The 14,324-nt window shown below is 46.0% G+C and overlaps 1 protein-coding gene across 4 annotated transcripts in view; it reads right to left on the bottom strand.

The window, feature by feature from the left end:
- Positions 1-14,324, bottom strand: part of kansl1b (KAT8 regulatory NSL complex subunit 1b) — a 79,962-nt gene that overhangs the window by 8,198 nt on the left and 57,440 nt on the right. For 3 of the 4 annotated variants that reach the window (XM_052518584.1, XM_052518587.1, XM_052518588.1), the window contains 5 exons: positions 6,427-6,568; positions 5,715-5,807; positions 5,011-5,111; positions 3,484-3,682; positions 762-933 (listed from right to left, as the gene is read on the bottom strand). In XM_052518584.1, coding sequence (XP_052374544.1) covers positions 762-933; positions 3,484-3,682; positions 5,011-5,111; positions 5,715-5,807; positions 6,427-6,568 — 707 coding nt within the window. The remainder of the gene's footprint in view (positions 1-761; positions 934-3,483; positions 3,683-5,010; positions 5,112-5,714; positions 5,808-6,426; positions 6,569-14,324) is intronic. The other variant, XM_052518585.1, reaches the window with a different exon arrangement.

The raw sequence follows: 14,324 nt of genomic DNA, 5'->3' as shown, positions 1-14,324 counted from the left end.
GCTACCTAGCTAGCTCCTCTCATGTGGAAAAGGAACATCTGGGACTGAGAGGGCGAGGGTGGATGCAGTGAGCAGCAGCGCTTTGACAGAGCGTCAGAGTGGATTTCTCACTCAATCCACCAGGGGGAGGACTTCAGCAGGTTCAGACTGGAAGCTCTAGAAGCCCCTCCACCCCCGCCAACCCCCTGAGGATTTGGCCTGCTTTCATCCTGCACTCTACTTCCCCCTGCCTTTAATCTAAGCACTGGCAGGCCCACATTACAGGCGCGGGCCACGGGCCTTTACTACAGCAGTAGAAAAGTGTGGGAGGGAGCTCACTAGTGGAAATCAGAATCAGAATGAAATACACACCACATGACATGGGTGGAACAAAGCCCCTTGATTGGATTGAAGCTGGTGTTGCTGCAAGTTCTCGATACATCAAAGCTCCAGCTCAAATTCTGCCTAGAATATAGTCTATATAATGCGGTGCGACTAAGTAGTCAATACTGGATCGTTATCACATATAAACCAACTATGCTGCTCCACTACCCAGCAAACACAAGATGGAACAGCAGTCCCTTGTTAGCCAACCCCTGGCTCTTGTTAGCCAACCCCTGGCCCAGGGCATGACGAGGGCAGAGCTACTTGCACAACAGTGAGAGAGAATATGTGGTGCACGTAGCTACAAGGCGTACATTGTCTCCGGCTGGAGCGGGTTTGGATGTATTTTTATGATCAAACAAATTCAATCAATCCGTCAATCAACCGATCAATCTTACCGTCTGTGAGGGAGAGGATGGGGTGCACGCAGGGGTCAAACTGGGACAGCCTCTCCAGTAGAGGGCGCTCATACTGGACGTCAGAGGAGGAGAGGGTGCGGCCACCACACGTCAAACACTGGGGGTTGACCTCGCAGCCGCAGCGAGGACCCGGTACGCTCAGCCTCTGGCCCTGGAGAAGAGAGGGGGATGATTCTTTAAACCTATTTAACCAGGTAGGTCTAAGGAATCGAGTGAGCGCAAATTCTCAATGCAACAACAAGGACAAACGGGTAAGATCCAGACACACAGGGGACATGCAAAGAGGGAAACCATCTCTGAAGTAGTCATGATATTCCTATTCCAGCAACAACATACTGTTGCACATCAACACTGCGTCTAAAGTCTCTAAAAAATTAAACATGGGTACTTTCTACAACGCCTGCCTTCTTGTAAGGCAATCAAAATCGGACCAGATTCAATTGTTAAAGAAATAAAAACATAGATACATAGCACCACAAGCTTAGCTTTTCCTGCCATTTACGTATAGGGTAATCCTTTGAAACTGCGGCGGTGCTGGTTTAACAAGATAAGCCAGAGTTCCTGTTTAGTTTAACGCTTTAACAACGATCTGAAGCGCAAGGGGCTGAGAGGAGAGCTTGTTCACAGTCCGCTCCCGTTATGGCAGCGTTTCCTTTTACTGAACAGAGTACGAGTGTTGATCTGGGATAAGCTCCCCCTGTCCAGTCAAACCTCTTTGAATGGTGTGCGTCTTGTCAGGCAGCTCCTCGTAGTCTGAGATATAACGCCGCTGCTTTAAACAGAACACGAGTCAGCGGCGTTCAGCCCTACCTGTGTCGTTGGAGACTAGCCACCTGTTCCAAGGCCACTTCACGTGAAGGAATCGACGTCTTCGGAGAATGCAGAGGTAGAAGACATCTAGCCTACACACACACACACACACACACACACACACCGAGGGTGTGTTCTCTCACTATGAGAGTTTGAACGCAGATCCTTAAAATGTACTGGCGTGGAGGGCTGGTCATTCACCATTAACCCATATGCTGTAGTCAGTACATTGACAAACACGTACACTCCCCACGTGTAATCACACTTAATGCTACTACAAACACAGACGCTCGCATGTCCTTTCACACTTGTAACTCAAGACACACACAGACCGGCAAACATTCACTTTTTTTTTAGCCACTTGCCCTTTGGACAAGTAGGACTGACTTTGTACTCGTCCGAAAGCTCAAGTCACTTGTCCCCAGAATAATTATGGTCTGTAACACCATGGGCCAAAAGGGAGACTTAAAATCACTTTACAAAATACAATTATCATTATTACTACCATTCAGAGAACCGCAAAAATGTAAGCTACCCTCTGCCAATAGGCTACTTTGCATATGCAAGCCTGTCTGAAAATACAACACTGCCCCTTTAAGGCTCTCCTGGAGGATGGTTGGCTGACAAAATATTGCAACATTTTACACTTACAACTAAACACGGTCTTTATAAAATACGTTCCTAATTGAATGAATCAGGGATCAAATGGCTACGGTCGGCTACCTCAAGCAAGGTAACTAACAAACACATGTGTATCTGCCTTGTGAGGCTAAAATATGGAGGTTTCAGTGGAGATTTACTGACAGCATTGGGAATCATTTCTCATTTGGGATAGGTCAAATCACACACATATTTCAACGTTGTCAGAATGACATGGCCAATGCTTAATAGAACTTTCCAAATGAGTCCGATTTATTTCTCAACTCTTTCGAGTGCTTGAGAGGCCGTTTTAAAAACAGCAGTAATTAGCTTTGATTTATTAACACACACGTTCATCATTCACGACGAGTGCTGCTGGAACGGTTTTTTCTGTAGGACATCGGACACGACAATGACATTAATATGATGCTTGAAGCTAAACAGTCAACTAGCCAGGCAACACCATATGTTTTGAATTGGCTCTTTAGTTCATCCGTTGCCCATCGTTATTTTACAGGCCTACCTGCTGTAATGTCTCTCTCTCTCTCCTCGGACCCAATCACACGGGATCACACCAGGTGATGCCCGCGCCATGACTTTTCAAGGACTTTCATGACCATACGAACCCTGTTTGCTGACCAAAAATATGCTATACCTGGGAAAGTAACTCACTAACTAGCAAGGAATATGAACAAACGTGGCTACGTTGGGGTTCTGCGCTTTGATCTCAAAAGTGATCGACATACCCCGCCTGTCAACGCAATATAATTATATTCTGATGCGCTCTGCATACATTGGAAGAACAGAGCACAACAACGCATGTGGAGGATACTCTGGTCCGACTCTGACCGGAGTATTTGTTTGATAATGTGATTTGTTTTACTTGTCCATCAAGACAACAGTATTCTATATTCTGCTGGTCTGATATTTATTTTTTTACGTGCACCGGACAAGAGGTAATGTCGAACCGTGAACAAATGTACACACACCAATACACCACCCATGCGTAAGAGGACAGACATTGCAGATGGCATATCCTTATAAACACACACATAATATATAAGCTATACACAGACAAAATATCAGCCAACCACTCTGTAGTTCAAGAACACTGACAGTCATACTAGCAAACAATACACCCATTCGCTACCCAGAAAAACAACAGCTGAAAACACAATATGACAATGTAGCAGTGAAAGCACACCAACAGAAAAACAATATTACACACACAGTAAAGCGCGCACACACCAACCTTGCGGTTGAGGTTGGTGACGGTGCTGGGCCTGACGAGGCGTCGTCTCTTGCAGCTGAGGAGGGGCCGTGTTCGTGCCGACACACACGTGTCATCCTGAGGGGAGCACAGTAGCTGGGGCAAGGGCTGGTTCTGCTGCTGCTGCTGCTTCCTCAGCTGCTCCTCCGGGTCAGAACCCTCGGGAGAGACAGGCCGCCGGCTAGAGAGAGGGAGGAGGGACAGTCACTCATCAATACTACGCAACACAAAAGAAGACAGAGAAACCCTGTGAATCTACATCCACGAGCTGCTGATAAATATTTGGGCTGAGTGATTAGTGCTTTTTGAGGTCGGTTCGCTTTCGATTATTTGGGCTGAATGCTTTAACACAGAAAATAAAACAACTCATACAAGTCCCATGATGGTAGTGACTGCCCATCCTTACTGCTTATCGCTTATTACGCATAATTTATTCACATCACTTTAATATAATATTTCAGTTGTGTATATTATTTATTTTTCATTTGATTAATTTATTATTTAATTCCAAGTCATCTCATCTACACAGAGCTGCTGCCAATGCTTTCTGACAAAAATCACTATTTTGTAGTTCAAGGTAAACAAGGCATGACTTTTATGACTGCTGAATACCAACTATCAATCACATAGATCATGTATTTTCAGGTAGAGATACCTCGAAGCGACAGCTGCTCTCTATATCCCCTCACAATCACGCATTCTTCTGCCTCTTCTGCAGCAGGCATAAAAGAAAGAGACCGAACAAGTAGATGTACAATGGATTATGCTCTTTGTAGTTTACTACAATATTGGCCAGTTGGAAACTACAACTCCCTACTGCATCGCATAGTTCAGGCTGGATATAATTTATTTCTAAAGAAACTGTGCAATGTGCACATTGAGCTCACAGAAAAGCAGAACAAAATAGATTTCAAATAATTGAACTATCGATCAACTAGTTGTTTAAAAAACAAAAAATAACAGAAATGTTGGTTATTCGCTCAGCACTAATACATATGGACATTGTAGATCTATAGACCAATGACATAAGCTGGAGGGAAGGGAAGGACAGTCACTCATCAACATTGCAATACATGAGTCCATATATTACTACTACTGATTATGTTCACTATGGATTTATGTTTTGATTGTCAACTGAGTAGCTTATTTGGTAGGTCTCAATGTAACCGTATGGGAGGAAACGCCCATCCCTTTTAGCACTATAATTAGTGTGAATACGTATTACTTGGTGACAGAATTATTATTTAAGTGTAACACAAAGAACTTCCATTCACAGTTCTGCATTCCACTAGAGGGAAAACAACAGGCTGTGTGTCCAACATGTGCTGTGTGTCCAAACCCTGTAGTATGTTTGGGAAGGACAGCGAGCAGCTGCAATACCCACATGGACCATGTCCCCATCCACCCACCCCCTTTGTTCAGACAAAGTGGTTGGCATAGAATGGTTGAGATTCCTGCAGGACACACACCAACTGGACGGGTAAGAGGGCTCATGCGGTTGTGTCGTACCTGTTGATGATCCCGTTGACCTGTCTCCCGGACACGCACCCTTTCCTCGGGCTCGTTTCCACGGATCCCGGACCCTCCGCCCCACCGTCTGAGCCGCACTCCTGGAACCAAAGACAAGGTTGGCACGGCTACCATGGAACTCCCCTTCTAAAAACTCTTCCAAACCCATCCTCAACTCGATTCCACTACAGCCGAGCCCAGAACAGTTGAACGACCTCCTAGTGAATTCCCCGGGCCACAACTGAACGGATAGAAAGGTCAACGCTACTTGGCATGACAAAACAAAGACCACCACTGTTTTGGGACCTCCCCCTCCTCACCCCTTCTCTTCCTGAGATAGTAGTCCCTCCTCCCTCCCAAGTCCCGGAGGCTGGTTAGGGTTCTGTGGGCGAGTCTTGTTCCCGTCTCTCTATTTTGGGCACAGTGCCAGGGTGCCATCTTGGGTGCTGTCCTCTCTCCCTTCTTTCTCCTCTGAACTGGTAGGGAGGGACCACGCTAAGTGGAAAAGTCGCATTTGCGCTCCCTTTCTCTTTGATACAGTACATCATACTACAATTACTTAAGAGGATGTAGTACGAACTGAACTGTGGACATATTCACCAAAAATTAGGGCATAAATAGGATACGCGAATTGATGTCTAAGAAATTAAGACACAGGCTTGTTGAGGATCTGATTGGACAGTTACATCGTCAGACTCATTTACCTGCATTACAGGGCAACCAACAGGCTCCGCCTTCACCTTCCTGTCCTCGGGTGACACGTCAAAGAGGGAGGTCTCTGCCAGCATTATGGAACCCTACGAGAGCGCAGATAGGCCAGGGTGAGCTCTTCAGTCCTTCTGATTCATAACACCAGAGGTAACAGTGGCTTTGCACCAAAGTAACTGGTTTCGGTGTAGCCACAGACAAGGGGCACCATGAACAAGCTGTTGAAGCAATTTGCTAGAAATGTAACCAGGAAGGCTAAGATATTCCACTGGGAAATCACTGATGGATGGATGAAGTGAGAGAAAGAAAAAGAGGGAGGAGCAGAGGATAGGAGTGGGGAAGAGAGTGAGGGATAAAAGCAGACAGACATGTCAGAGGTATTGAGGAGTGCAACATACTCTTGATACGAACAGAATAGAAACAAGTTCCCACTTTTCTCATCTGCCGATGAGGTGTGAGCTGAGTTACTTTGAGCGTGGGGTGCGAGAGACATGTTAGGTCACAAGACATGCTTTTACCCCCCCAATGACATCATGACTTTCACCAGGTCCTCCCCCTCCACTCTTGGGCTTGTTGCCAGGGCAACCCAGGTGGCTGAGACTGAGGGTGCTGACCATAGAGAAACATTGAATCACTTAAAAAAATAAAAGAATAAGAATCGTAATCAGAGTTAAGACCCGGGGTTGTGTTCATTGACGTGGTGCTGACCTTGTTGGAGCGGAGCTGGCGGTAGATGTCCGTCTGCTGGCGGATGCGGTACTCCAGGTCAGACACGTGGGCCTGCAGCCAGTTCCAGTGGCTGACTATGGAGGCCCTATCCACCGCGTAGCGCCCCTCTGCACGTCTCCATCTTTAGGGCAGAGAGGAGGAGGAGGACAGGGTCAGAGCAGAGGCGGGAGAGAAGGGGGTGTCCATGTCAGTGTGACAGCGAGTGAGAGAGAGATTGTGTATGTGTGGGAAGTGTGATTGCTTGTATGGAGGAAGGTCAGTGAGGGTTCCGAGGTCAGTGACCAGGCCTTTCGGAATGAAGCGTCACACAAATAACACTAAATGGGGGAGAAAATGCCTCAAAAACATCCATCTACCTCCATTCACAACGCTAGCCACAGACTTTCCTTAAAGTCTAAGCCATCACACACATACAGGATGGGCACGGTTAGAATGGGTTAGTATTCGGTTACTTACAAGTTGATACATTAAAAAAAAACAATGTTAGTTAATTAAATACAATTTTAAACAATGTGACATTGCTACATTCCAGGGCAGACCATGCCATTTTACATTATAATAGAACAACAGCTATGAATGCGCCCCATTAAAAGAGGCACTGGTAGCCTATAGGCACTTCACACGTCCAGCTTGCCATTGGTAGGTCAATCAAAGCAGCTTTACAGTCAGAGGCTCCATGTGAAGCAAGTGAAGTGGGAGATTTCTAAATCATTGGAAAATCCCCCCCCCTCCAACAAGCAAAGTGCACCACCTTTCATGAGTCACGCAAACAAGTCCCCATTGAAGTAAAACATTTCTGGATATTATATGAACAGTGAAATCAAATGCCCATGCCTAACACACATACTTCCAGTCCCCCAGTGACTGATGACATTTAGTCTAATTAAAATCAGCACTTTCTCTTGGCTCCCGAGCTGCTCGACTTAGTTTGTCTTTCTTACGTTTCAATAGCAGCAGCAGCACACCATGTACCTAGTTACAAAACTGTAGCTGGCACCTTTCCACTGAACCCCTTCCTATGTGTTCTACACCCAGGCCTGCCCACCTAGTAGTAGCATCCCCTACCCTGAATGTGCTGTGATCAAGCAAAGAGTTCCACATGATGGAGCTGTGCGCAAAGGACATTTTGGGAAGGAAGAGGTCTCTGAAATGAATCAAGATTACCCTCGATCACACTCTGTCCCAGGAGGGAGAGACAGAGAAACGAGGGTGGGAGGGGGCAACGGGGACAATGAGGGCAAGAAATCAGTGCAATGGGGGTAAGAGAGAGGGTAGGGAAAACAGATGAACAGAAATGGAAAAAAGTGAAGGGGCATGTAGAGAGAGCGAGAGACAAAAAGAGAGGGCTGCTATGTTCTTTCTATAGAGCCAACGTTACATAACCCACTTTCCTATCAGTCTGGTGAGATGGCTAGAGACCAGTGAGGCCTTTGCTGCTACAGGCCCTCCTCCTCCACCCCCATTTTTCTCCCTCCTCCTTCTCCTCCTCCTCATCCACACTGACTGGAATTTAGAGGACAACCTCTCAACACACACTATGTGTACATCCCAAATGGCACCCTATTCCCCATTTAGTGCACTCATTTTGACCATGGCCCATAGGGCTCTGGTGAAAAGCAGTGAACTACATAGGGGACAGGATGCAATTTGGGACAGGACCGCTGGTTCAATACTCTCTCAAACACCCAACCCCCTGCGGCTTTCATTCTCACCCCCTTTACAGCTATCAATAATCAATACAGACCAACCGAACAAGGTCACTTTTTGTTTAGAAGGGGCTGTGTTCGGGCGCCCAGAATCTCTCATACAGACACAAAGAGGCTTAAGCCTCGGAGGAAGACGTAGGCCTGTTTTCAGAATGTGGCAATGTAAAATGTATTTCCAAGACTCAAATTTCATGTCATACATTCAGATGAACGCTCCAAAGCGTCACCTGTCTACACTAGCACACACACCTTTTCATGACGCCTGGACATAAATACACCATTCTCTCTTCGCAGTTCCTCCAGAAATAAAAAGACACAATAAAATGATGTGAGAACATGTATGTATACGCCCTCTCTTCATTAGCACACATACAGACTAAATTAGCACACCATACACACACACACACACACCTGTAAGAAAGGGAAAGTAAGGCAGCCTCCCATTTCCAAGGTTAGTGTGATATAGGAAAATAAGCCTGGAGTGTGACGTGGCCAGTACCAAAGGTAGCCAGTGAGCAAAAACATATGGGAGGATTTCAGAAGACTGAATAAACAGCTACTCAGAGATGCTATATTTTATATTCTGATTGGCAATAAAGCACACATGGACCTATAAACAAGGCCATTGCGGGGGAGGGAGGTGATGGGGAACCAAAGAAAAGTTGTAAGAGAGAAACAATGAACTCTTCCCTGTAAAACCAAACAAACACAAATCTGAACCAGGACCCGAGTCCACAGTTTTCCTGTTCATTTTAAAAGGAAGAGTGCTTTTTTTCTACCCCAAGCCTCTTCTTTTCAATTAAAAAAATTCCACATGGGGCTGTGGTGAGTGTGGGGGAGGGGCAGTACGCAATGTACTGCAGTACTACAGTCAACCACTAGGGGCAGTGAAGGGGCGAGAGAATGAACCATGCGTTGTAGGGCTATGGAGAGAGAGAGGGACAGAGGGAGAATGCTGGGTGTAGTAGGGCTGTGGAGAGGGAGGGACAGAGGGAGAATGCTGTGTGCAGTAGGGCTGTGGAGAGAGAGAGAGAGAGGAAGGGACAGAGGGAGGAGCTTTGGCTGCTGCAGCGACACAATGAGTCCCCCGCTCCTGTCTGTGATCCACACAGGAACAGGAAGCAGGCATACAGGAAGTAGCCACAATCACATTCTCTCTCTCCATCACACAAGACACAGAGAGAGAGAGAGAGAGAGAAAGAGAGAGTGAGAACAAGAGGAAGCAAGCGGGGGGGAGGGAGAGAGACCGTCTTGAATGATGCAGAGGTTGCTGGTTCCTCTCGCCCCAAGTCTTAGTGTCGCATTCCTGATGGAAACAATTACACTAGAGCTAACATGAACATAAAACACTGGCGACCTACTGGTGTAGGGGTTAGTCTCAGTGGAAAAGCACCAGTACAGGGACAACCAATAATACTGGCGTTCACAGAAACACCCACACAGGAAAACATACAAGTACAATCTGAAAAACAAAACGCCAGGACAGGGAGCTCCAACAAGAAGTCTCTCCCACATAAAACACGATGTGTGTGTAATAACAACACTCTCACCGAGGGCATGTGAAGTGCCCCTGCTGACTTCCAGAAACCCCGCCGAGGTTCTTAAGAAATAACAAGCCATTTAAATACATTTTACATTTGTCCCCGACTCGCGCTCAGAGCCGGCGAGGGCGTCCGGAAAAACAGGCCTCTTCCCTGGACTTTCTGACAATAGTGTAATACAATTCTCTGTGTGATGGCCATCAGGAAAACAAGTGCCAATCTCTGATATTCACTAAACACACACCGTGGATTAGTAGCTACCAAACATACCCCCTGAGTCACTCGCTTTTCTCTTTCGACTTTTAGCTGACACTCGGTTGCGTGCACGCGGTCTGGGACTCGTCCCCCCTCAGCCAGAGAGGAGAGATTAAGTGGCCATGTGCCATCCTCTCTGGTGAAGCTCCCTCTTATAGATCCATCCATCACACACTCTGCTGCTCATTATCTATCCTGTTGCCTGGTCACTTTATTCTTAGTTATTTGTCCATATCTACCTCAACTACATCGTACGCCTACACATCGACCCGGTACTGGCACCCTGGGTATATAGCAAAGTTATCGTTACTCATTGTGTATTTATTATTACGTGTAATTCATTTTCTATTATTACTTTGCATTGTTGGGAGAAGTAAGCATTTTCCTGTTAGTCTAGACCTGTTGTTTATGAAGCATGTGACCAAAAAACATTAGAATTTGATTTGACACGCTTCCTGTGTCTCTTGTGAGAGGCCTGACTTCAGAGACACATAGAGGGGTCACAGAGCTCTGGGAGGCCATGTCTGCGTGAAACAAGCCCTGGCGGAAAGATAAGGATACACTGCCTGGCATTGAGAAGAAATCCAGAGTAACGTCAGTAAGGAGTATGGCTGGCTTTGTGGTAGGAAAGTGTGTGTGACCTTGAAGCGTGGGGTCCTGTCCTCTCACCTGGGGTGAGTCATTCACACCTGTCTCTACTCTGCTCTCACCTAGGAATGGGAGCTGTTTTGCAAGGCCGGGATGATACCAGTATCACGATACTCATTTTTATTTTCCAATATGTTTTACATACAGCAGGTTTTTAAAGGACCAAAGAGTTTGATTTGCGTCGCATTTGAATTTTTGGCATGGACAAAATATTGCGATAATGGTGACGCCACAGCTCTACTGTTTCATAGTGTGTGTTTGTGCACGTGCGCGTGGCTAGACAGTAGTAATGTCCACAGTAAAGGAATGCCAGACCATCAGATGATGGCTAGCTGGTAAACCACAGAGAAATAAAACAGAATCTCATGCTCAATATAGCACTCATAAACAAACCTAGCCCACCACTCCAACATTAAAGCAAATGCCTTATGATTTATGTGAAAATCTAACACTTTGATGAATATTTCAGATATCTTCAGAAGTCAGCCAGAAGCTTACATCTGTCAGTCAGTAGTGTACACACACACACACACACACACACACACACACACACGAAACCCGCCGAACCAGGAAATGAACGCAGCGAGCAGTGAGGCAAAACAAAAACACAGGATATAAAAGGCGGGTGGTAATCGTCATGGTCGCTGAGGAAACAGGGACCGAACTGTCAAAGGAAATAACATCAGACTATTAAAGGGAACGGAGGGAGCGCATGGGGAGAAAAATCACCCACCCTTCTTTAAAATACATGAGCATATCTAAATGCCATTAGCAGTGTAGGATGAGCCAGGATCCACATGCTGCTTTTAGCAGCGACAAAAGAGCGAGAGGGAGGGTGGAGAGAGGAAGAGAAAGCACTTCTTCCAGTCAGCCTGTGTGTGTGTGTGTGTGTGTGTGTGTGTCTACGGGCAGGGTTTAGTGGAGAACAAAGGGTTTGATGTGCTGGAAGAGAGAGAGAGCGAGAGAGAAAAAAAAGATCCCGCCCACCTCCCCTGTCACATGACTAGCCTTCATGGCGCAGCATGAAGGCGGGAGTGAAAGAGCAAGGCGAGAGGCGGAGGGAGGGAGTGAGGAGGCGGAAAAAATTGAGGGAGAGGGGAGTCGTGGAGTGAGGAGCCGAGAGAAGAGAAGCTGGTGAAAGAGAACAGGGCAAGGAATGAAGAAGTCTGGGAAGGGCATTTACAAACCCATTCCATTCCTGCTGGAAAAATACAGGGAGCTAACCGGGGCTCTTCTGAATGGTCCGACTCCAACACCATCATTGAGTTTGCAGATGACGGCGGTGGTAGGCCTGATCACCGATGAGGTCAGAGACCTGGCAGTGTTGTGCCAGGACAAGAATCTCTCCCTCAATGTCAGCAAGACAAAAAGAGCTGATCATGGACTACATGAAATTAAGGGTAAGAGCACGCCCCCAGCCACAGGGCTGTCGTGGAGCAGGTCGAGAGCTTCCAAGTTCCTCGCTGTCCACATCACTAAGGAATTAATTATCATGGTCCACACACACACCTAATACAGTCGTGAAGAGGGCATTACAGCTGCAATATTGAGAGTATCTTGACTGGCTACATCACCGCTTGGTATGGCAACTGCTTGGCATCCGGCCACAAGGCGCTACATAGGGTAGTGTGTACGGCCCAGTATATCACTGGGGCCGAGCTTCCTGCCACCCAGGACCTCTATACTAGGCGGCGTCAGAGGAAGACCCTCAAAATTGTCTGAGTCCAGCAATCCAAGTCAGACTGTTCCCTCTGCTACCGCACGGCAAGTGATACCAATGCACCAAGTCTGGAACCAACAGGAACCCTGAACAGCTTCTAACCCCAAGCCATAAGACTGCTAAATAGTTAAGTAGTTAACCAATAGCTACCCAGGCTAACTGCATTGACCCTTTTGACTCTTCACATGCTCTGCTTTTACTGTTTGTCTATTCTGTTGCCTAGTCACTTTATCCCTGCCTACATGTTCATTACTACCTCAATTATCTCATACCCCTGCATAACGAAGTGGTACTGGTAACCCATATATATAGCCAAGTTATCGTTACTCATTTGGTATTTATTACTCTTTCTACATGGTTGAAAAGGGCCCGTAACGAAGCACTTCACTGTTAAGACTACACCGGTTGTTTACGAAGCGCGTGACATATACAATTCTATTTGACCAACATGCTAAAAGCACTGACAGGGAAACATGGCTTAAAAAAGGGCAATATGTGTGTTTTAAATGAATGATATAGGCCTACAGCCATTGAAACAGTGGTGTGGGCCCTCGGAGTGTGGTGTCAGGAAAATAACCTCACACTCAACGTCAACAAAACTAAGGAGATGATTGTGAACTTCAGGAAACAGCAGAGGGAACACCCCCCTATCCACATCGATGGAACAGTAGTGGAGAGGGTAGCAAGTTTTAAGTTCCTCGGCATACACATCACAGAAAAACTGAATTGGCCCACTCACACAGACAGCGTCGTGAAGAAGGCGCAGCAGCGCCTCTTCAACCTCAGGAGGCTGAAGAAATTCAGCTTGTCACCAAAAGCACTCACAAACTTCTACAGATGCACAATCGAGAGCATCCTGGCGGGCTGTATCACCGCCTGGTACGGCAACTGCTCCGCCCTCAACCGTAAGGCTCTCCAGAGGGTAGTGAGGTCTGCACAACACATCACCGGGGGCAAACTACCTGCCCTCCAGGACACCTACACCACCCGATGTTACAGGAAGGCCATAAAGATCATCAAGGACAACAACCACCCGAGCCACTGCCTGTTCACCCCGCTATCATCCAGAAGGCGAGGTCAGTACAGGTGCATCAAAGCTGGGACCGAGAGACTGAACAACAGCTTCTATCTCAAGGCCATCAGACTGTTAAACAGCCACCACTAACATTGAGTGGCTGCTGCCAACACACTGACATTGACACTGACCCAACTCCAGCCACTTTAATAATGGGAATTGATGGGAAATGATGTAAATATATCACTAGCCACTTTAAACAATACTACCTTATATAATGTTACTTACCCTACATTATTCATCTCATATTTATACGTATATACTGTACTCTATATCATCGACTGCATCCTTATGTAATACATGTATCACTAGCCACTTTAACTATGCCACTTTGTTTACTTTGTCTACATACTCATCTCATATGTATATATTGTACTCGATACCATCTACTGTATGCTGCCCTGTACCATCACTCATTCATATATCCTTATGTACATATTCTTTATCCCCTTATACTGTGTATAAGACAGTAGTTTTGGAATTGTTAGTTAGATTACTTGTTGGTTATTACTGCATTGTCGGAACTAGAAGCACAAGCATTTCGCTACACTCGCATTAACATCTGCTAACCATGTGTATGTGACAAATAACATTTGATTTGATTTGCTTTGCTGTTTGAATCCCAGATTGCACCTTCAAAACATGTTTTATAATGGAGGTCAGATCAAGGGTGGGCCAATCCTCTACAATGACTTACAAGCCTCAGGCCCACATTTTCCTCTACTATATAAACGTATGTTTAGACCAACGTGATGAGGGTAGTGAGAGCCTTTGATAAAAACTATTATTAAAAATACGATATTTAATAATACCCCATAGTATCAAAAGTGGAATTCTGTATTTGGATCATTTTACAAATTCTTTCAAATTGAAAAGCTGAAATGTCAGTGAGTATTCAACCTTTTTGTTTTGGCATGCCTAAGTAAGTTCAG

The sequence above is a fragment of the Oncorhynchus keta genome, chromosome 5 (genome assembly GCF_023373465.1).
Source record: "Oncorhynchus keta strain PuntledgeMale-10-30-2019 chromosome 5, Oket_V2, whole genome shotgun sequence".
NCBI classification, from domain to species: domain Eukaryota; kingdom Metazoa; phylum Chordata; class Actinopteri; order Salmoniformes; family Salmonidae; genus Oncorhynchus; species Oncorhynchus keta.
The sequence above is the reverse complement of the archived record's forward strand: the minus strand, read 5'-3'. Positions and strand labels throughout refer to the sequence as shown.